The sequence below is a fragment of the Pseudophryne corroboree genome, chromosome 6 (assembly GCF_028390025.1).
Source record: "Pseudophryne corroboree isolate aPseCor3 chromosome 6, aPseCor3.hap2, whole genome shotgun sequence".
NCBI classification, from domain to species: domain Eukaryota; kingdom Metazoa; phylum Chordata; class Amphibia; order Anura; family Myobatrachidae; genus Pseudophryne; species Pseudophryne corroboree.
In genome coordinates this window covers 568219330-568238872 of record NC_086449.1, presented here as the reverse complement: position 1 = coordinate 568238872, position 19543 = coordinate 568219330, and the positions used below count along the sequence as shown (strand labels likewise).

The window sequence follows — 19543 nt, the reverse complement described above, 5'->3', positions numbered from 1 at the left end:
ACTCCTACCTCCAACTGTTCCCTGGACTATGCCCTTATCAGGAGATCGTCCAAGTAAGGGATAATTAAGACGCCTTTTCTTCGAAGAAGAATCATCATTTCGGCCATTACCTTAGTAAAGACCCGGGGTGCCGTGGACAATCCAAACGGCAGCGTCTGAAACGGATAGTGACAGTTCCGCACCACGAACCTGAGGTACCCTTAGTGAGAAGGGCAAATTTGGGACATAGAGGTAAGCATCCCTGATGTCCCGGGACACTATATAGTCCCCTTCTTCCTGTTCGTTATCACTGCTCTGAGTGACTCCATCTTGATTTGAACCTTTGTAAGTGTTCAAAAAATTTTTAGATTTAGAATAAGTCTCACCTAGCCTTCTGGCTTCAGTACCACAATATAGTGTGGAATAATACCCCTTTTCTTGTAGTAGGAGGGGTAATTTAATTATCACCTGCTGGGAATACAGCTTGTGAATTTTTTCCCATACTGCCTCCTTGTCGGAGGGAGACCTTGGTAAAGCAGACTTCAGGAGCCTGCGAAGGGGAAACGTCTCGACATTCCAATCTGTACCCCTGGGATACTACTTGTAGGATCCAGGGGTCCTGTACGGTCTCAGCGCCATGCTGAGAACTTGTCAGAAGCGGTGGAACGCTTCTGTTCCTGGGAATGGGCTGCCTGCTGCAGTCTTCTTCCCTTTCCTCTATCCCTGGGCAGATATGATCTTATAGGGACGAAAGGACTGAGGCTGAAAAGACGGTGTCTTTTTCTGCAGAGATGTGACTTAGGGTAAAAACGGTGGATTTTCCAGCAGTTGCCGTGGCCACCAGGTCCGATGGACCGACCCCAAATAACTCCTCTTCCTTTATACGGCAATACACCTTTGTGCCGTTTGGAATCTGCATCACCTGACCCCTGTCGTGTCCATAACATCTTCTGGCAGTTATGGACATCGCATTTACTCTTGATGCCAGAGTGCAAATATCCCTCTGTGCATCTCGCATATATAGAAATGCATCCTTTAAATGCTCTATAGTCAATAAAATACTGTCCCTGTCAAGGGTATCAATATTTTTAGTCAGGGAATTCGACCAAGCCACCCCAGCTCTGCACATCCAGGCTGAGGCGATCGCTGGTCGCAGTATAACACCAGTATGTGTGTATATACTTTTTATGATATTTTCCAGCCTCCTGTCAGCTGGTCCTTGAGGACGGCCCTATCTATAGACGGTACCGCCACTTGTTTTGATAAGCGTGTGAGCGCCTTATCCACCCTAAGGGGTGTTTCCCAACGCGCCCTAACTTCTGGCGGGAAAGGGTATACCGCCCATAATTTTCTATCGGGGGGAACCCACGCATCATCACACACTTTATTTAATTTATCTGATTCAGGAAAAACTATGGTAGTTTTTTCACATCCCACATAATACCCTCTTTTGTGGTACTTGTAGTATCAGAAATATGTAACACCTCCTTCATTGCCTTTAACGTGTGGCCCTAATAAGGAATACGTTTGTTTATTCACCGTCGACACTGGATTCAGTGTCCCTGTCTGTGTCTGTGTCGACCGACTAAAGTAAACGGGCGTTTTAAAACCCCTGACGGTGTTTTTGAGACGTCTGGACCGGTACTAATTGTTTGTCGGCCGTCTCATGTCGTCAACCGACCTTGCAGCGTGTTGACATTATCACGTAATTCCCTAAATAAGCCATCCATTCCGGTGTCGACTCCCTAGAGAGTGACATCACCATTACAGGCAATTGCTCCGCCTCCTCACCAACATCGTCCTCCTACATGTCGACACACACGTACCGACACACAGCACACACACAGGGAATGCTCTGATAGAGGACAGGACCCACTAGCCCTTTGGAGAGACAGAGGGAGAGTTTGCCAGCACACACCAAAAACGCTATAATTATATAGGGACAACCTTATATAAGTGTTTTCCCTTATAGCATCTTTTTTATATATTTCTAACGCCAAATTAGTGCCCCCCCTCTCTGTTTTAACCCTGTTTCTGTAGTGCAGTGCAGGGGAGAGCCTGGGAGCCTTCCCTCCAGCCTTTCTGTGAGGGAAAATGGCGCTGTGTGCTGAGGAGATAGGCCCCGCCCCTTTTTCGGCGGCCTCGTCTCCCGCTCTTAACGGATTCTGGCAGGGGTTAAATATCTCCATATAGCCTCCGGAGGCTATATGTGAGGTATTTTTAGCCAAAATAGGTTTTCATTTGCCTCCCAGGGCGCCCCCCTCCCAGCGCCCTGCACCCTCAGTGACTGCCGTGTGAAGTGTGCTGAGAGGAAAATGGCGCACAGCTGCAGTGCTGTGCGCTACCTTTAGAAGACTGAGGAGTCTTCTGCCGCCGATTCTGGACCTCTTCTTATTTCAGCATCTGCAAGGGGGCCGGCGGCAAGGCTCCGGTGACCATCCAGGCTGTACCTGTGATCGTCCCTCTGGAGCTGATGTCCAGTAGCCAAGAAGCCAATCCATCCTGCACGCAGGTGAGTTCACTTCTTCTCCCCTAAGTCCCTCGTTGCAGTGATCCTGTTGCCAGCAGGACTCACTGTAAAATAAAAAACCTAAGCTAAACTTTTCTAAGCAGCTCTTTAGGAGAGCCACCTAGATTGCACCCTTCTCGGCCGGGCACAAAAATCTAACTGGCTTGGAGGAGGGTCATAGGGGGAGGAGCCAGTGCACACCACCTGATCGGAAAGCTTTACTTTTGTGCCCTGTCTCCTGCGGAGCCGCTATTCCCCATGGTCCTTTCAGGAACCCCAGCATCCACTAGGACGATAGAGAAATATTCATATATATATATATATATATATATATATATATATATCTATTCGCGTTGACTGTCCCCAACTGACCTTTGGGCAATGCCCTATGTGCACATCAAGGTTTCTTTGAAATCTTCAGAATTCATAACATTAAAAATGGTCTTCTACTTAACTTATTGGTATATGGCCTACCTTTGGTAAATGCCCTATATGCATCAAAAGGTATCTTTCTTGCACTCCTTTCCCAAAACAGGACTGGAAACGGTCCAGCTATTCTCTGTTCAGGATTAATGGAGCACACCAACGAGAAAGTCCATGCAAAGTTGGGTATAAGCCAAATTTATTTACATAAAAATATAAAAAAATATATAAAATATTTCCACTATACCATAGGCCACAAAAAACAGAAATAATCTATGTTGGCAGGGTCTACTACACCACACACCCCTCAAATGGAAAAAAAAAAGGGGGGGGGGGGGGGGAGAAATATGAATGGTACAGATGGAGAAAAAGGTTCTATATCCAAAAAAATGGCATACAAGTCCTTTACCTTTACCTAAGGAAAGTGCCAAATTTCTCTGACACGTTTCGGAACTAGGATGTTCCTTCTTCAAGCCTATAGCCTGACTACCTGTCCGTGGTGTGCTCAGATTATGGAGCTGCCTACTTAAACCCCCCCACAAGATGGCGCTGCCATTCAGGACAGCGCTGCTGCTCCTGGGTTCCGGTATGAATAGTCGACCATGTTATGGTCGACAGTCATTAGGTCGACCACTATTGGTCGACACTGGCAAATGGTCGACATGATTTTTTTTTTTTTTTTTTTGGGTGTCATTTTTTGCGTAAAGTGACAGGGAACCCCAATTAGTGCACCGGGTCCCCTCACATGGCTCGCCATGCTTCGGGCAAGGTGCCTCGCTCTGCTACCGCTGCGCTCGGCACAGATTACAGTTCCCAATCGTAGTCCACGTGGATCGTAAAGTATGGAAAAGTTCCCCAAAACACAAAAAAAATTTGAAAACCTCATGTCGACCTTTTCAGGTGCCGACCATTTTCATGTGTCGACCATGTGTCCATGTTGACCAATAGTGGTCGAGCTAATGACTGTCGACCATCCAAACGGATACCTGCTCCTGCACCCTCTATAAGGGTGAGCATGCGCAGTGTCCCATGGTCCAGACAGTCTCCATAGACAGTAGTAGTCTGTGGGCGGTGGGGGAGGGCGCGGGAGTCCCTGATATGCGCACTCCTCTGCCCTGTCCTCCCTCCCCAAAAAAGCAAGGAAAAAGTTACAACAAAAATACATAATTAAATATATATATATATAAGAGAGGCTCCCAAAATGTGCCATCTCTCTATGAGGCACCCAAAGAACACAGTCATGATGGGAAGGCAGGGGAGGAGCTTACATTTAAAGTTACAGTAGTTTTAGGTGTCATACTCTAACCCAGCCTACAATCCCACCAGCATTGATTAAAGAGAAATGGACTACCTAGGAAGTACAACGTACTCTCCTCAATGGGAAACATAGGCCAAAAAAAAAAAAAAAAAACACAGGATACAGATAACAAAAGACATTTCAGAGACAAAATGTGTTTTTTGCTGCAAAATAAAGGAGTGATTTGCAAGGAAAACAAACCAACACATAAGAGATAAGCAGTTACTGAAATCTGATAAATACCAGAAAAAGTAGAACTGGTCAAAGATAAATACACAGTGGCAAATGAAAAGTGACATGCATTTGCTGCATACAGATGTGTCCTCCTACATCCTTTTTGCAGTCACATTAAATAGGTCTTCTAATCATGACTCGGTGGCGCCAAGCATCTTTGTGTCTTAGTCGCATTGCGATGCGAATATGACACACAAGCAGCTTATGCTGATTATAATGATATGCGGCATGCCTATATTCTGTGTGCGACTACGCCTTTATCTGCATATGAAATAGTACGTTACAGTGTTTTCTTGGAAATTAATGTAATGTAGCATTTCGCATGCAGATACAGCCACAGTAGCACACACAATATAGGCATACTGCATATAATTTTTTTCTGCATAAAGCTGTTTGCGTGTCCTAGTCACAGTGATGTGAAAAAGACGCATTTTTGTAAAAAAACAAAAACAAAAAAAAACACACGCCAGACATTAGTAGAGCCGACGCCAGGGATCTTCGGCTGAGTGGTGTATTGAGGTAAGATGTATGAGAACACATCTGTATGTCCACGGTGCAGAAAACTAATTTACAATATCACGTTTGCAAACAAGGGGACAACCTATCAATACTGCCAGCAACATCAGTAGGGATAGTATCGATATCCAGGTGGCTGAAATACAGATTGGTAGACTGCAGACAACGGCACCCTGACTGATAACGGTGAGTATTTTAACCCCAATCCACCCCTGACTAACTGAAACCGTCAAACCCCCCACCCACTGCCAAACCCTCCTCCTAGTGCCTAGCCCTAAACCTAACCGCAGAACTTACCACCTGGATCGTAAACGCATCCCTATCATGTGTGAAGATTAGGCTGTACAATTCTCCATTAAGTATGGTGGTGGTGGTGGTGGTGGTGGTGGTGATCTGAACATGGATTGAATGCTGTATACATATGGGCATATTTCACTTGATCCATCTGTCCAAGTGTTGTACAGTGTGTGGGCCAATTTTAAAAGATCAAAACAGTTAATACAGTGACTAATCCCTATCACGTTTGTGAGGTGATTGGACAGCCAATAAACAACAGAATAACATGTTCAGCCATTTTCTAATGGTATACCATTTTAATCTAAATGGACCATTATAATTCCATGTGCAAGTCCAACTGCTCACATATCCAATCCAACTCGATTGCAATGTGTGTGATTATCTGGCAATATGACCACAACCAAATAAAAAATACCTAAAAAAATAAAAAATAAATAAGGTTTCTGTAGCTAGGATTGATTAACAGCACAAGTGGAATCCTTCCGGGAATAGTTTGCACTACCATTATGGGTTACAATAGAATGTGAAAGTATATGGCAGTGCTTACACAGTGACCATTGCAATTGGCTAAAAGCTCATGCAAATTAAACATTTATTGTGCATAAAACATTTATTATTGGAATAGCAGAACAAAATGTTAAACAGAGAGCACAATATATAGAATTTATGTTAGTGGAGCCGATCAGTTTTACTATTAGTCTAGGAGGTGATGATCTGTATGGTTAAGCCACAGCATGGCAAAACAGGACAACTGACCTTAGGTGGGGAATCAAAGTATCGCATCTGGTTTCTGGACTCCAGGCTATAGCATCCACTCTGGCTCCGTGTTGAAAGGTTTTTAGAGTCTTGAACTCTATGCCATTTATAGTAGAATCTTCTTCCTGTACGTAACACAATATTAGGATGCAGACTTTTAAATAAAAGTTTTTGTTGCATTCATATAACCCGTTCTTCATAAAACCAAAACATTAAATAATGATTCAAAACCAGATTTGAACAAGCATAAAAATGCAGGCGTCATGCTAAGGAAGCCATGTTTAGCACAATACCCCCCTTCCTATATAACTGTACAAATCCTTTTTGTCCCATGAGAGCACTTACATAACATTGCAGCACAGTTACCAGATCTTATTGGCTGCACATGCAATAACCCTTAAAAGGCTGCTATGGTTTGTACCCACAGTAATAAGACAGGGCTGTTCTATGCAGCAGTTTAAATTTAGTGCCATAGCCAAGTCATCAACACTACTACTGCAGTCCGTTTCCTAATTCACTGGAAGAGCAATTGGTTGCGCAGTTTGCTGCAGGGCTGCAACCTAGAGGAGATTACAAACCTATGAGAAATGTGTAGTAAAAACTGAACAGTGGAAGAAACCAAAACAGAAAGAAAACATTGGCACCTCAGGCACGGCACCGGTGAGTGTGACCCATTTCTGTGGCTCATTATTTTCATTAAGCATTTTTATTTATAAATAAGCTCTTGTAGAGATGGTCTTACAGCTGCCAAATACTCAGCATACATATCTCAGTCTACCAAACGTTTTTCTGTTGTCAGGCACAAATCGGTGTGATTTTTTTCTCTCTCTCATCTTTGTCATCTTACTAGTTTTCTTAAAACAAGTGGTAGGAGGGTGAGCATGTAATTATTGTTTATTCTGATATTCATGTGAATAGTTCACAGTTACAGGCTGCACAAGGAGCTGTGGATAAGAACCAGTGTTACAATGTAACTATAAAGTGTTGTTTCCGGTACGAGTAATACAAAGTACACATTTGGGAAAACAAAAAGTCATATATTCAGGTACATTATTTAATATTGAGGCGAGTAGCAAATCATGCTGGTAATGACTGAAAAATGTAGTATATAACTGGCTGAGCTCGGCATAGGTGTGAGCAGTCCTGAGTCGGTATCAGTAGCCGATCCTTAAAGAGTTTCAAGCTTACAACCACTATCCCAACTAACTTACGAGCTACTGAATATCTATAGAGACACCAGAAATATGGAAAGTTTGTGCAGAATCAGAAAGTAAACTACTTCAAATGTCCTATTCTGCTTTATGCACCTTCTAATTCAAGGAAGTGACTGCCAGGGTGCACAACAGCTACTAATAAGTAGGTGATATTTACACCTATGGGAAGATTTTAGATACACATGCAAATGTCCATATTGCTACATACGTGTACAATGGGGTGCACGTAAGTTATGCAGTATTAATCAGCTGCCTGGTTTTCTATGTCATTATTTTTGTCAATGGGTCACTCTGGGCTTTAAAATGTAAAAAAGCTAAACTAAACTGTTATGTGCAAATAACGATTTTCCCACTGTTCCAGAAGTTATACAGTCCTCAATACATTTCCATGCACCCTGAGTTGACACTAAAGGGCCGTACTGACGGGGAGATTTCCCCAGAGATGTGTGCTGGGCGGTCTAGCACGGACCGCTCAGTACACATCTCTCCCCCCACTCAGCACAGCGCGATGTGCTGAGCGAGGGGGGATACAGACATGGGGGGGGGGCGCTCATTTCACCCAGCTGTGAAATGAGCGACCTTGCTAGATTGTGCCTGCATGCCGGCAAATCTAGCACCGGCGATAGCGACGCGCTGTCGCCGGCACCCCTACACACAGAGCAATGTTCAGCTAATTTCTAAGCAATCTAGTCAGCACAAGGTGTCATTTTTCAAATCCGTAATGATTGGCTGGTGCGTTATCACTGCTTTATCACTTCTTTATCCCTTCTCCAGGTTAATACAACTGCCCCTAATTTTTTAGGCTGCTTTTTACCCTGGTCTCTTGAAAAATGCAAAATGTGGATTTGACTATATTAAAATTGCCAAATAATGTACATAACAGTAAAAGAAATGTAATAGTTGTTGAATGGAAAGCACATAGAGTTAGATGTATTATTAGAGAACATATCGTACTGCTGAAGCTACTCTAGTAAAGCAGGAAGCAATAATGCAGAGATATATTAACATTGTGGCTGCTGGAGTGGGATAGAGAGAAAACTCTCCCCTCTGGTGATCTCTGCAAGTCCAATGATGAGTCCTCGGATGTAATGTCCCTGCTTCTGGTTGGCGCGAATGCACGTGTGCGAGTCTCGCAAAAACAGAAATCACATTTGTTAGGATTCGCCTAGTTATCAATGGGCTCATTACACAATAAAAGGTATGTAATCCAGCTGACATATGCAAATATGAGCTGCTAGAATAACACTGCAACTTTATGGCAATGACTGTAGAAAAAATTGATTGTAATCTGTTCTCGTGTTGCTATTTGCATGGAACAAATGTGTCCTCATACACCTAGCATCTATGGCGTGGGACGCCCGGGCAGCTGAGCTACTCCCAGAGGTGTAGCGTAGTCTATTTCTTAAGTTTGGTGTCTAATTTGCACGCATATGCAGCGAAACACCTTCATTAGGGGACTGCCTCTGAGGAAGGAGTGACGAAACAGCTGTTGGAACACGCTGTTACACGGAGATATGGAGGGTTCTGAGCGCTGCTCCCCTAGTTGATTGTGATAACTTTTCATTAAGGACACGCGGCAAATATAAATAGCTTTTTATACCATGCGACTGTGATTTTTTTTTACATTGGTATTATGGTCTGGCAATATAAAGGTGTACTGGACTTAACTCCCTGCAAGATACACAAAAGTGGACTGTTTGGATTTTTTATATATATTATAAATAAAATGTGGGAAGGGACATCATAGCATGACCTTTCTTTGGGATTAATCTAGTCATTCCCCTTCCCCACGAGGCATGCTCCTTAAGTCCCTCTCTGGAACAGGGCACCAAAAAGTCTAGTTACGGCTCCAATGAAACCAGAGTAAACCTACCACGCAAGCATGGGGGGGGGGGGGGGGATTGGGGGATATACAGACTGCACATATGACCTTATTCCGAGTTGTAGGCAAACCCAACAAGCAAGCTGCTGGGCAAAACCATGAACATGTGCACAGAGTTAGATTTGGGTGGGGTGTGCTTAAACAGAAACCTAAATTGCAGTGTAGAAATTAAGAAGCCAGTATTTGCCCTGCATAGGAACAATATAACCCACCCATATTTAAATCTCTATGCACGTTACAGCTGCTCCACCTGCAGTGCAATATGGTTTTGTCCAATTGCTTACTTTTTTTGGTTTGCCAACAAATCTGAATAACCCCCATAGTTAAGACTGTGGTGGGAATAAAACCCACATCCTCAGTGCTCTGAGGCAGTAATGCTAACCATTGCACCAACTGTGCTGCCCATGTACTTTATAGATTCGTTAAAAAAAACAAAAAAACTTCTAACAGACAAAGCCATTATCAAAATTTTGTGAAATGACCGATTTTTAAATGCAGTATGGCATATGTATTAATTATATCTGTTTACCTTCAAACATTGTTCTATTTAGGCAATTCTGGTCACGTGTGCATATCAATATAACAGGGACAGGCACTGTGATGTTATTTAGGAGTCTTGCACATAATCCATGGTCCCAGAAGAGGGCATACATTAAGTTTAAGCGGAAGCATCAGAATACATTGTAAGATCAGAAAGTCATTATGTATTCACATATCTGTAGGATAGTACATGTCTGGACATCACCGTCCAGTGATGGAATAAACCAGAATTTCACAAACTATGCCAGTACAGCCCATGTGTTAAGGATATAAAATCAATTTGAGTAAGGCACTAATTAATGCCGCTTTCAGATCGCAAATGCCGGATCCCACCCGGTAAGAGAAACGTGTCCTTACCGGGTGGGATCCGGCATTTGCTCTTCTTTGCTGGCTTTCCGACACGGCAATATACCGGGTCGGTTGCCATAGAAGCAGGGAGGGGGGGGGCAGCAGCAGCAGCAGGGGTGGAGCTTATCTCCTGAGCCGCCTCTCCCTATGCTGTGATTGGGAGCCGTGTCGCATCGAAACGGCTCCCATTCACACTGCGCCTGACCCGGTATTCAACCCAGTAATAACCCTTCTTTTTTACCGGGTTGAATTACCAGGTCAGGCGACCCGCTAATTCGGCCAAAGTGCTTTCACATCGCACACTGACCCGTTTAGACACTATGCCGTGTTGATACCGGGTTATTTGTGCGATGTGAAAGGGGTATAAGTCACCTGGATACCCTTAAAACTTGGACTGTAATGGTGGAGTTTATGAAACTCTGGGTTAATCCATTATATATAGACTGTAAACACATTGTGGTCTCTCTCTCTGCTATCAGAAAAACCAGGAAGATGAGCAAATATAAAGACATTATCATTTTCATGAGGGCAGATTGTGTATCAAATCCTTGTAAATCGGGCTGTGATAGAACTATTTAAATATGCATTACTATTTGTATAATACATATAATAATAATATATCATTTAAAAACAAAACCATTGTTGTTCTGGTGAATGAGGAGTTAAGGATCCATAAAGCCTCTGCCCTACTTGGCTCTGTGACCTTACAAAAGATTTGGTGTATTAGACAAAGACCTTTGTTTTTAAAGCTGCATATCTGGGACTAGGGAAAAGGCAATATTACAGTTTCTTGAACTCAGAAAAGGGTTCACTAGTACATGTAAGCTAAACACAATGAGTGATTTAAAGAAGGCTGTGTTCCTTTCCAAATTACATTTTCATATTGATATGTTCAGGAACATGGCAGGCTGTGTACTTTTGGCTTAAACATCTTTATCTTCAATTATCTTGTAATCACTGATGACATTTTACACTACCTTTCAATGAAAACATATTTACAAATATATCAAGTTAAGGGGTTAACTGTAGGGTAATTTGGTACAGCCGTGGTTATCAGGGCTCAATCACCCTACTTTGTATTGAAATTTGAAGTGTAAGCCCTAAACTGTTGGTCACAGGAAAAAGCACAATCTAGTAGTATTTGTGCTTATTGTCTCAATTAGCTCTTTTAAGAGCTTTGTCAAGTATATACAAATATACCACAATAAATGTACAATTACATGCTACTACATTTATTCATTTTATCACAGGACCAAAAGGAGGCCATACACTGTACAATTATCGGCTGATTGGGCCAGTCTATGAACAGTGTTTATGTCTGCAAACAAACAGCACGTATCGCTCTGTTGAGTATGAGAAGTCTTCCAGCATGCCATACAGGTGTTCACAGACAGACCAATTATCTGACAGTGTTTGGCAAGGTCAGAGGCTTGTCTGCTGGTGAGGAGTTTGGTTTCACAGTGTATAAGTGTGGGTAGAACAAATCACAGCACTTTGAATAAGAGATGTTTAAGTTTGTTTCAAAGTGGTTCTTGAACTAGTAGTTTATTGAATTGGCTTTACAACTTTCCAATCATTTTTCTAAATTTATAATATTAATTTGAAACCCTTTGTTTAAAAACATATGGACAAGGTGAATAGGTTTTCCAAGCAAATTCCAACGGTAAACACAGTTATGTTCGCTGTTCAAATAAACAAAAAGTAAAAAAATGTCTCTTTAAACTGGTGGTTCCCAAGTAAATACACAATAATCTTCCTATTTCTTTCAAGGCGTATAGTACTGTAGATCCCTTTATTGCCAAAAATATATTACAAAACAATAGAAAACTTCAAGTCATAATCTACCACATAAAAAAAAATTAAAAAAAAAAAAAATGTATACATCTCATGGTGTATATGTCTGGGATACAACATTGAAAGAGCCACTAATGATTAAAAGCAACATTTTGAGGAACGATTCCACCTGTTTATAGGCGAGTGTGTCTCTTTAAGGTGGTTTATGGTACCTGTATCCTGTTCAGACATAAAAGAAACCTTTTAGTGCATATACAGACTAATCTTAGCTCATCTGTGCAGCTATTTGCAGCACACACGACTCGTTTGCTGTGTACTCGTTTGTGGCTGTGTATGCACTCGCTTCCATAGGAATTAATTGGTGTGTAAGCACCAGCAACTAGTCACGAGAGGGTGTGAATAGTTGCTACCATGATCTATCTGCATGTGCGAACGGATCGCGGCAAGGATGAGGGAGGACACTTCTGCAGCTCATTGTATTGAGGTTAGTGTGAACACAAAGGGAAATCATTTTTGATGCCTTCCTGTTTACCATTCACTATGGTTCTTCTGTTTTCTTCTTTCTGAGAGGGAATAGAAGACTATGGGGTATATGCAATTGCGGTCGAATTGCCGCAAATGTCGAAAAAAAGGGGCATTTTCGACACAAAAAAAAAAGAGAAGATTCGACAATGCAATACAGTAGTTTTCGACAAAAAAACGCCCGTTTCAGATTCGACTTTTTGAAATTCGACAGTTGTCAAATTCAACATGTCTGCAATGGTAAAAATGCGGCTTTTTGACAAAAGTATATTCAATTGAACAATGTCGATTCGACAACAGTGCTTTTTGACAGTCATTTCGTCAATTTCAGTCTGGCGGAATCTAATAAAAATTTTTACAAACATGTTTTGTTTGTTGCTAATAGCATATCTATTTATATTAGAAGGGATTATCTACTTGGCTTGTCTATTAGGAGCCACAAGTATTATTTATATATTTTTTTTTTAAAGAATTTTAAAATAATACGGAGAGATCAGAGCATGTTTTTCAGTGGGAAGGGGTGAAAAATCAAGAAAAAAAAATGCGTGGGGTCCCCCCTCCTAAGCATAACCAGCCTCGGGCTCTTTGAGCCGGTCCCGGTTGTAAAAATACGGGGGGGGGGGGGGGGGGGGGGGAATTGACAGGGGGTCCCCCGTATTTTTAACACCCGCACCGGGCTCCACTAGTCAGAGAGATAATGCCACAGCCGGGGGACACTTATATATCGGTCCCTGCGGCCCTGGCATTAAATCACTAACTAGTCACCCCTGGCCGGGGTACCCTGGAGGAGTGGGGACCCCTTAAATCAAGGGGTCCCCCCTCCAGCCACCCAAGGGCTGCGGATGGGAGGCTGATCGCCTTGTGTAAAATAAAAGAATATTGTTTTTTGTAGCAGAACTACAAGCCCCAGCAAGCCTCCCCCGCAAGCTGGTACTTGGAGAACCACAAGTACCAGCATGCGGGGGGGGGGGGGGGGGGGAAGAGAGAGAAACGGGCCCGCTGGTACCTGTAGTTCTACTGCAAAAAAAATACCCAAATAAAAAAACAGTACACGCACACTGTGAAAGTAAAACTTTATTACATACATGCACGCCGACATACACATACTTACCTATGTTGACACGCCGACTCGGTCCACTTCTCCATGTAGAATCCATGGGGTACCTGAAAATAAAATTATACTCACAAAAATCCTGTGTAGCATCTGTCGTCTTCTGCTTGTAATCCACGTACTTGGCAAAAAAACAAACCGCATTACCCGGACCACGCACTGAAAGGGGTCCCATGTTTACACATGGGACCCCTTTCCCCGAATGCCGGGACCCCACGTGACTCACAGAGGGTCCCTTCAGCAAATCAGGGAGCGCCACGTCGTGGCACTCTCCTGATTGGCTGTGCGCGTCTGAACTGTCAGACGGCGCATAGCACTATGCCGCTCCATTATCTTCAATGGTGGGAACTTTGCGGTCAGCGGTGAGGTTACTGAGTCGACGTGTCAACATAGGTATGTGTGTGTCGGCATGCATGTATGTAATAAAGTTTTACTTTCACGGTGTGCGTGTACTGTTTTTATTTGGGTATTTTTTTTGCAGTAGAACTACAGTTACCAGCGGGCCCATCCCCCCCCCCCCCCCCCCCCGCATGCTGGTACTTGTGGTTCTCCAAGTACCAGCTTGCGGGGGAGGCTTGCTGGGACTTGTAGTTCTTCTGCAAAAAACGATATTCTTTTATTTTACACAAGGCTATCAGCCCCCCAGCCGCAGCCCATGGATGGGGGGAGGGGGGACAGCCTCGGGATTCACCCCTGGCCTTGGGTGGCTGGAGGGGGGACCCCTTGATTTAAGGGGTCCCCACTCCACCAGGGTACCCCGGCCAGGGCTGACTAGTTAGTGATTTAATGGCAGGGCCGCGGGGACCGATATAAAAGTGTCCCCCGGCTGTGGCATTATCTCTCTATATAGTACTCTAACTAGAACAGCGCTTTTGGACCACTCAACTGTTTTTCTGTGCCTTGTTAGTTAACATAAAGCAGTAGGTGTCTGTGCTATCTTACAGTGCATCCGGAAAGTATTCACAGCGCATCACTTTTTCCACATTTTGTTATGTTACAGCCTTATTCCAAAATGGAATAGATTCATTTTCTCCCTCAAAATTCTACACACAATACCCCATAATGACAACGTCAAAAAAGTTTGAGATTTTTACAAAAGTATTAAAAATAAAAAACTAAGAAATCACATGTACATAAGTATTCACAGCCTTTGCTCAGTACTTTGTTGATGCACCTTTGGCAACAATTATAGTCTCAAGTCTTTTTGACTGATGCCACAAGCTTGGCACACCTATCTTTGGGCAGTTTCATCCCACTCATCTTTGCAGCACCTCTCAAGCTCCATCAGGTTGGATGGAAAACATCGGTACACAGCCATTTTCAGATCTCTCCAGAGATGTTCAATCGGATTCAAGTCTGAGCTGTGACTGGGCCACTCAAGGACATTCACAAAGTTGTCCTGAAGCCACTCCTTTGATATCTTAGCTGTGTGCTTAGGGTCGTTGTCCTGCTGAAAAATGAACCGTAGCCCCAGTTTGAGGTCAAGAGCGCTCTGGAGCAGGTTTTCTTCCAGGCTGTCTCTGTACATTGCTGCATTCATCTTTCCTTCTATCCTGACTAGTCTCCCTGTACCTGCCGTAGGAAAACATCCCCGCAGCATCATGCTGCCACCACCATGCTTCACTATAGGGATGGTATTGGCCTGGTGATGAGCGGTGGCTGGTTTCCATCAAACATGACACCTGGCATTCACGCCAAAGAGTTCAATCTTTGTCTCATCAGACCAGTGAATTTTGTTTCTCATGGTCCGAGAGTCCTTCAAGTGCATTTTGACAAACTCCAGCAGGCTGCCATGTGCTTTTTACTAAGGAGTGGCTTCCGTCTGGCCACTCTACCATACAGGCCTGATTGGTGGATTGCTGCAGAGGTGGTTGTCCTACTGGAAGGTTCTCCTCTCTCCACAAAAGGAATGCTGTAGCTCTGACAGAGTGACCATCGGGTTCTTGGTCATCTCCCTATGGCCCTTGTCCCCCAGACGGCCGGCCAGCTCTAGGAGGAGTCCTGGTGGTATCGAACTTATTGCATTTACGGATAATGGAGCCCACTGTGCTCATTGGGACCTTCAAAGTTGCAGATAATTTCTGTACTTCACAGATTTGCGCCTCAAGACAATCCTGTCTCGGAGGTCTACAGACAATTCCTTTGACTTCATGCTTGGTTTGTGCTCAGACATGCACTGTCAAGTGTGGGACCTTATATAGACAGGTATGTGCTTTTCCAAATCATGGCCAATCAACTGAATTTACCACAGGTGGACTCCAATTAAGCCGTTGGAACATCTCAAGGATGATCAGTGGAAACAGGATGCACCTGAGCTCAATTTTGAGCTTCATGGTAAAGGCTGTTAATACTTATGTACATGTGATTTCTTAATTTTTATCTTTTATAAATTTGAAAAAAAAAAAAAAAAAATGTTTCACGTGGGTATGGTGTGTAGAATTTTGGGAAAAAATTAATTTATTCCATTTTGGAATAAGGCTGTAACATAACAATATGTGGAAAAAGTGAAGCGCTAAAAAAGTTAGCAATTGGGCAAAACCATGGGTTATATTGTTTCTGTGCATGGCAAATACGGACTGCTTTATTTTGAAACTGCAATTTGAAAACACCCCACCAAACTAAGTCTCTGCACATGTTACATCTGCCCCACCTGCAATGCAACATGGTTTTGCCCATTAGTGGGCTTTTTTGGTTTGCTAACACCTCTGAATAACCCCCAGAGTGTACACACCTTTAGTGAGATGTGAACAACAACGCCAGACATTAGGAACCACTGCAGTGCACCACCTAAGCTGGGGAAAACCCCCACAATAGTTTCCATTGTGTCTAATCCCAGTGACCCTCTGTCATGGCATGTTATGTGCCAGTGAGTGAGTGTACTACCTGCTCAATATACCACTCATGAGCTGCCAGTGCATGCTGGCACTGGTATTATCTCAAGACTGCAGGCATAGGAGGAGGGCCTAATGCTACTCCATACGGCACTCTCTGGTTGTATCAGCCCAATGCTGAGTAAGTTTGTGTCAGGAATGTAAGATAAGTGTTTTTTTAATTTCTTACTTTTATTTTAAACAATTAAGCTAGTCTTGCCAGGTACAGTACACCTCACCAGGACTTTTCAAAGACAAACTGCAAAGTAAAAATGTGTGTGTCACATCTGGACACTTAACCATGTAGTTTGGTGGTTTGTAGACTGCAAAAAACCATGTGGTTCAAGATTTAACCTGCAAATTGCTGGAAAGTAAATCTTGGGCTGTTGTTCAGAAAATGGATACAAAGTACGAAGCACACGGAATCGGCCAGCACTGGTGATCAAAGAATCGGGGAACTGCCAGCAATCACCTCACCTCTGGGAGGATTGATGCTTCACAGTAAGGGCCTAATTCAGACCTGATCGTAGCCCTGCAAAGTTTTGCAGGGCTACGAGCAGGCACACTGACATGCGGGGAATGCCCAGCAGAGGGCTAGTCCGCCCCGCATGTCAGGGCCGCCTTCCCCCGCAGAAATGCAAAAGCATCACACAGCAGCGATGCTTTTGCACTTCAGAAGTAGCTCCCGGCCAGCACAGCTTTTGCGTGCTGGCAGGAAGCTACTCATCGCTGCCCAGGTCGCAGCGGCTGTTTGTGAGGTCACGCAGCCGCTGCGGCCCATCCCCCGCACGGTCCATCCCCCCCTTCCCCCCACGCCTGTGTTGGCCGGACTGTGCCCACAAAACGGCGGGCAAACGCCGCCCCCTCCCGCCTCTGCCTGTCAATCAGGCAGAGGCGACCGCTAGGCAACGACAGCCACACACCAGTGTCTTCTGACCTGATCGTTGCGATGAACAGCAGCGTGTGATCAGGTCAGAATGACCCCCATAAGTGCCTCTACAGACCACCATTGGCTGCATCTCCTTCCAGCAGGTTCTACATTGCTGTCCCCGTGTAAATACCAAGCCCTGAACTATTGTTAAGCAGCATATATCAGAGACACAGAGGTTCCATCCAACAGGACGGGAGAGATACCCCATGGTGCACACTTATAAGGTCACCGGTGGCAGTAACTCTCAGGTCACATCCATCTGGGCACCCAAATCACCAACACCAAGGACATCAGAACCATAGTGGTAAGACAAAGTCACAGAGACCCGGGATGCTATCTGCACACCACTATCATTAGACCCAAACTATCTCACTGTGACTTGTACTGCCTAGTGCAGAAGACTTTATACGCTCATCATATATTTTTGGCACTTTTTGCAGTGGCAATACCACACCAGTTATATACGCACTTTATTATTCTGCCATTGCACCCATTGTTTGATTGTCATCTCATGTATGGTTGCTTGAAACCCGTAAACTTTGTTTGCATTAGATTCAGTATGGATTCATACTACTACTACTACTACTACTACTACTGGTTCCGGTATGAATGGTCGACCATGTTATGGTCGACAGTCATTAGGTCGACCACTATTGGTCGACATTGACATGGTCGACATGGACACATGGTCGACACATGCATGTTCGACACATGAAAGGTCGACACATGAAAAGGTCGACATGAGTATTTTAACTTTTTTTGGTGTCGTTTTTTGCGTAAAGTGACTGGGAACCCCAATTAGTGCACCGCTTCGCTCGCCATGCTTCGAGCATGGTGCCTTCGCTCCGTTACCGCTTCGCTCGGCACAGATTACCGTTCCAATCGTAGTCCACGTGGATCGTAAAGTATGGAAAAGTTCCCCAAAAGAAGAAAAAGTTAAAAAAACTCATGTCGACCTTCTCATGTGTCGACCATGTGTCCATGTCAATGTCGACCAATAGTGGTCGACCTAATGACTGTCGACCATAACATGGTCGACCATGTGAACGGATACCACTACTACTACTACTACTACTACTACTACTACTACTACATCACCAAACAAGGGTTCAGCGCAACACCTTTTCTTTATCTCGGACGTTCAGAAAATAACTTGCAATGTCTGGCAGTGTTTACATAACACTCTAAATAGGTATGAGGGATCCCCTTTAAAATAGTGACTTTATTAGGTATACATTAAAATAGATAACACTCACATTATCTCAGTTACATATACCATAGCGAAATATACTAAATCATGATCAAATGTGCAGGAACATATTGTCTTTGGGGAAGGCAAACTGATCAAATTCTCTGTAGGGCGTTGTGTAAATGACGGCACTAATAATAATAATAATAATAATAATAATAATAATAATAATAATAATAATAATAATGATGCACATACCTGAAATCGGCAAGAAGTAATCACTACATAGTTGTTGCCACCATAGGCAAGTAATGAGCCTGGATCCCCAGAGTCAAAGGGATTAAATTCTACTACATGTACATAATCCTCACAGTCCACTGAGTATGTGACATTTTGAAAGGAGTCCTGTTTCATCTTCTGCCGCAATACACTTTTTTTTGTTTATATTATTCCAAACTGAAAGACAAACACAAACATGAAAACTTATAAGGGTGTGTACACACGGTGAGATCCTTGCTATGCCCGATTTTCACTTGCAATTTCCTTTGAACTCCCCGGAGCCCAGCACCACCGATTTTGACTAACTTTTCTTGAGATATGGACTATGGGGGTAATTCCAAGTTGATCGCAGCAGGAATTCTGTTAGCAACTGGGTAAAACCATGTGCACTGCAGGGGATGTAGATATAACATGTGCAGAGAGAGATAGATTTGGGTGTGGTGAGTTCAATCTGCAATCTAATTGCAGTGTAAAAATAAAGCAGCCAGTATTTACCCTGCACAGAAACAAAATAACCCACCCAAATCTAACTCTCTCTGCAAATATTATATCTGCCCCCCCTGCAGTGCACATGGTTTTGCCCAACTGCTAAAAAATGTCCTGCTGCGATCAACTTGGAATTACCCCCTATATGTGCTTACGATTTTGGCTTATGTGAGATTTTGGCTTATGTGAGATGTCATTGACATGTGAGATGAACTAGATAGTACACCGATCTAGCAAGGATTGATTTGCCTGCACAGTGTATCTTTTTTTGCGATGCCAACCTGGCGGGACCACGCATCGGGATCGCAAGGTGACTTTCACCTTGCAGTCTGCACTAACTTTTCTTGCGAATTTGACTATATAGTC

At 43.6% G+C, this 19543-nt stretch overlaps 1 protein-coding gene across 2 annotated transcripts in view; it reads right to left on the bottom strand.

The window, feature by feature from the left end:
• Positions 1 to 19543, bottom strand: part of NUP37 (nucleoporin 37) — a 145525-nt gene that overhangs the window by 121209 nt on the left and 4773 nt on the right. For both annotated transcript variants that reach the window (XM_063927803.1, XM_063927802.1), the window contains exons 2-3: positions 18671 to 18868; positions 6012 to 6136 (exon numbers count right to left, since the gene is read on the bottom strand). In XM_063927803.1, the coding sequence (XP_063783873.1) occupies positions 6012 to 6136; positions 18671 to 18826 (281 nt within the window). In that variant the 5' untranslated portion in view covers positions 18827 to 18868. The remainder of the gene's footprint in view (positions 1 to 6011; positions 6137 to 18670; positions 18869 to 19543) is intronic.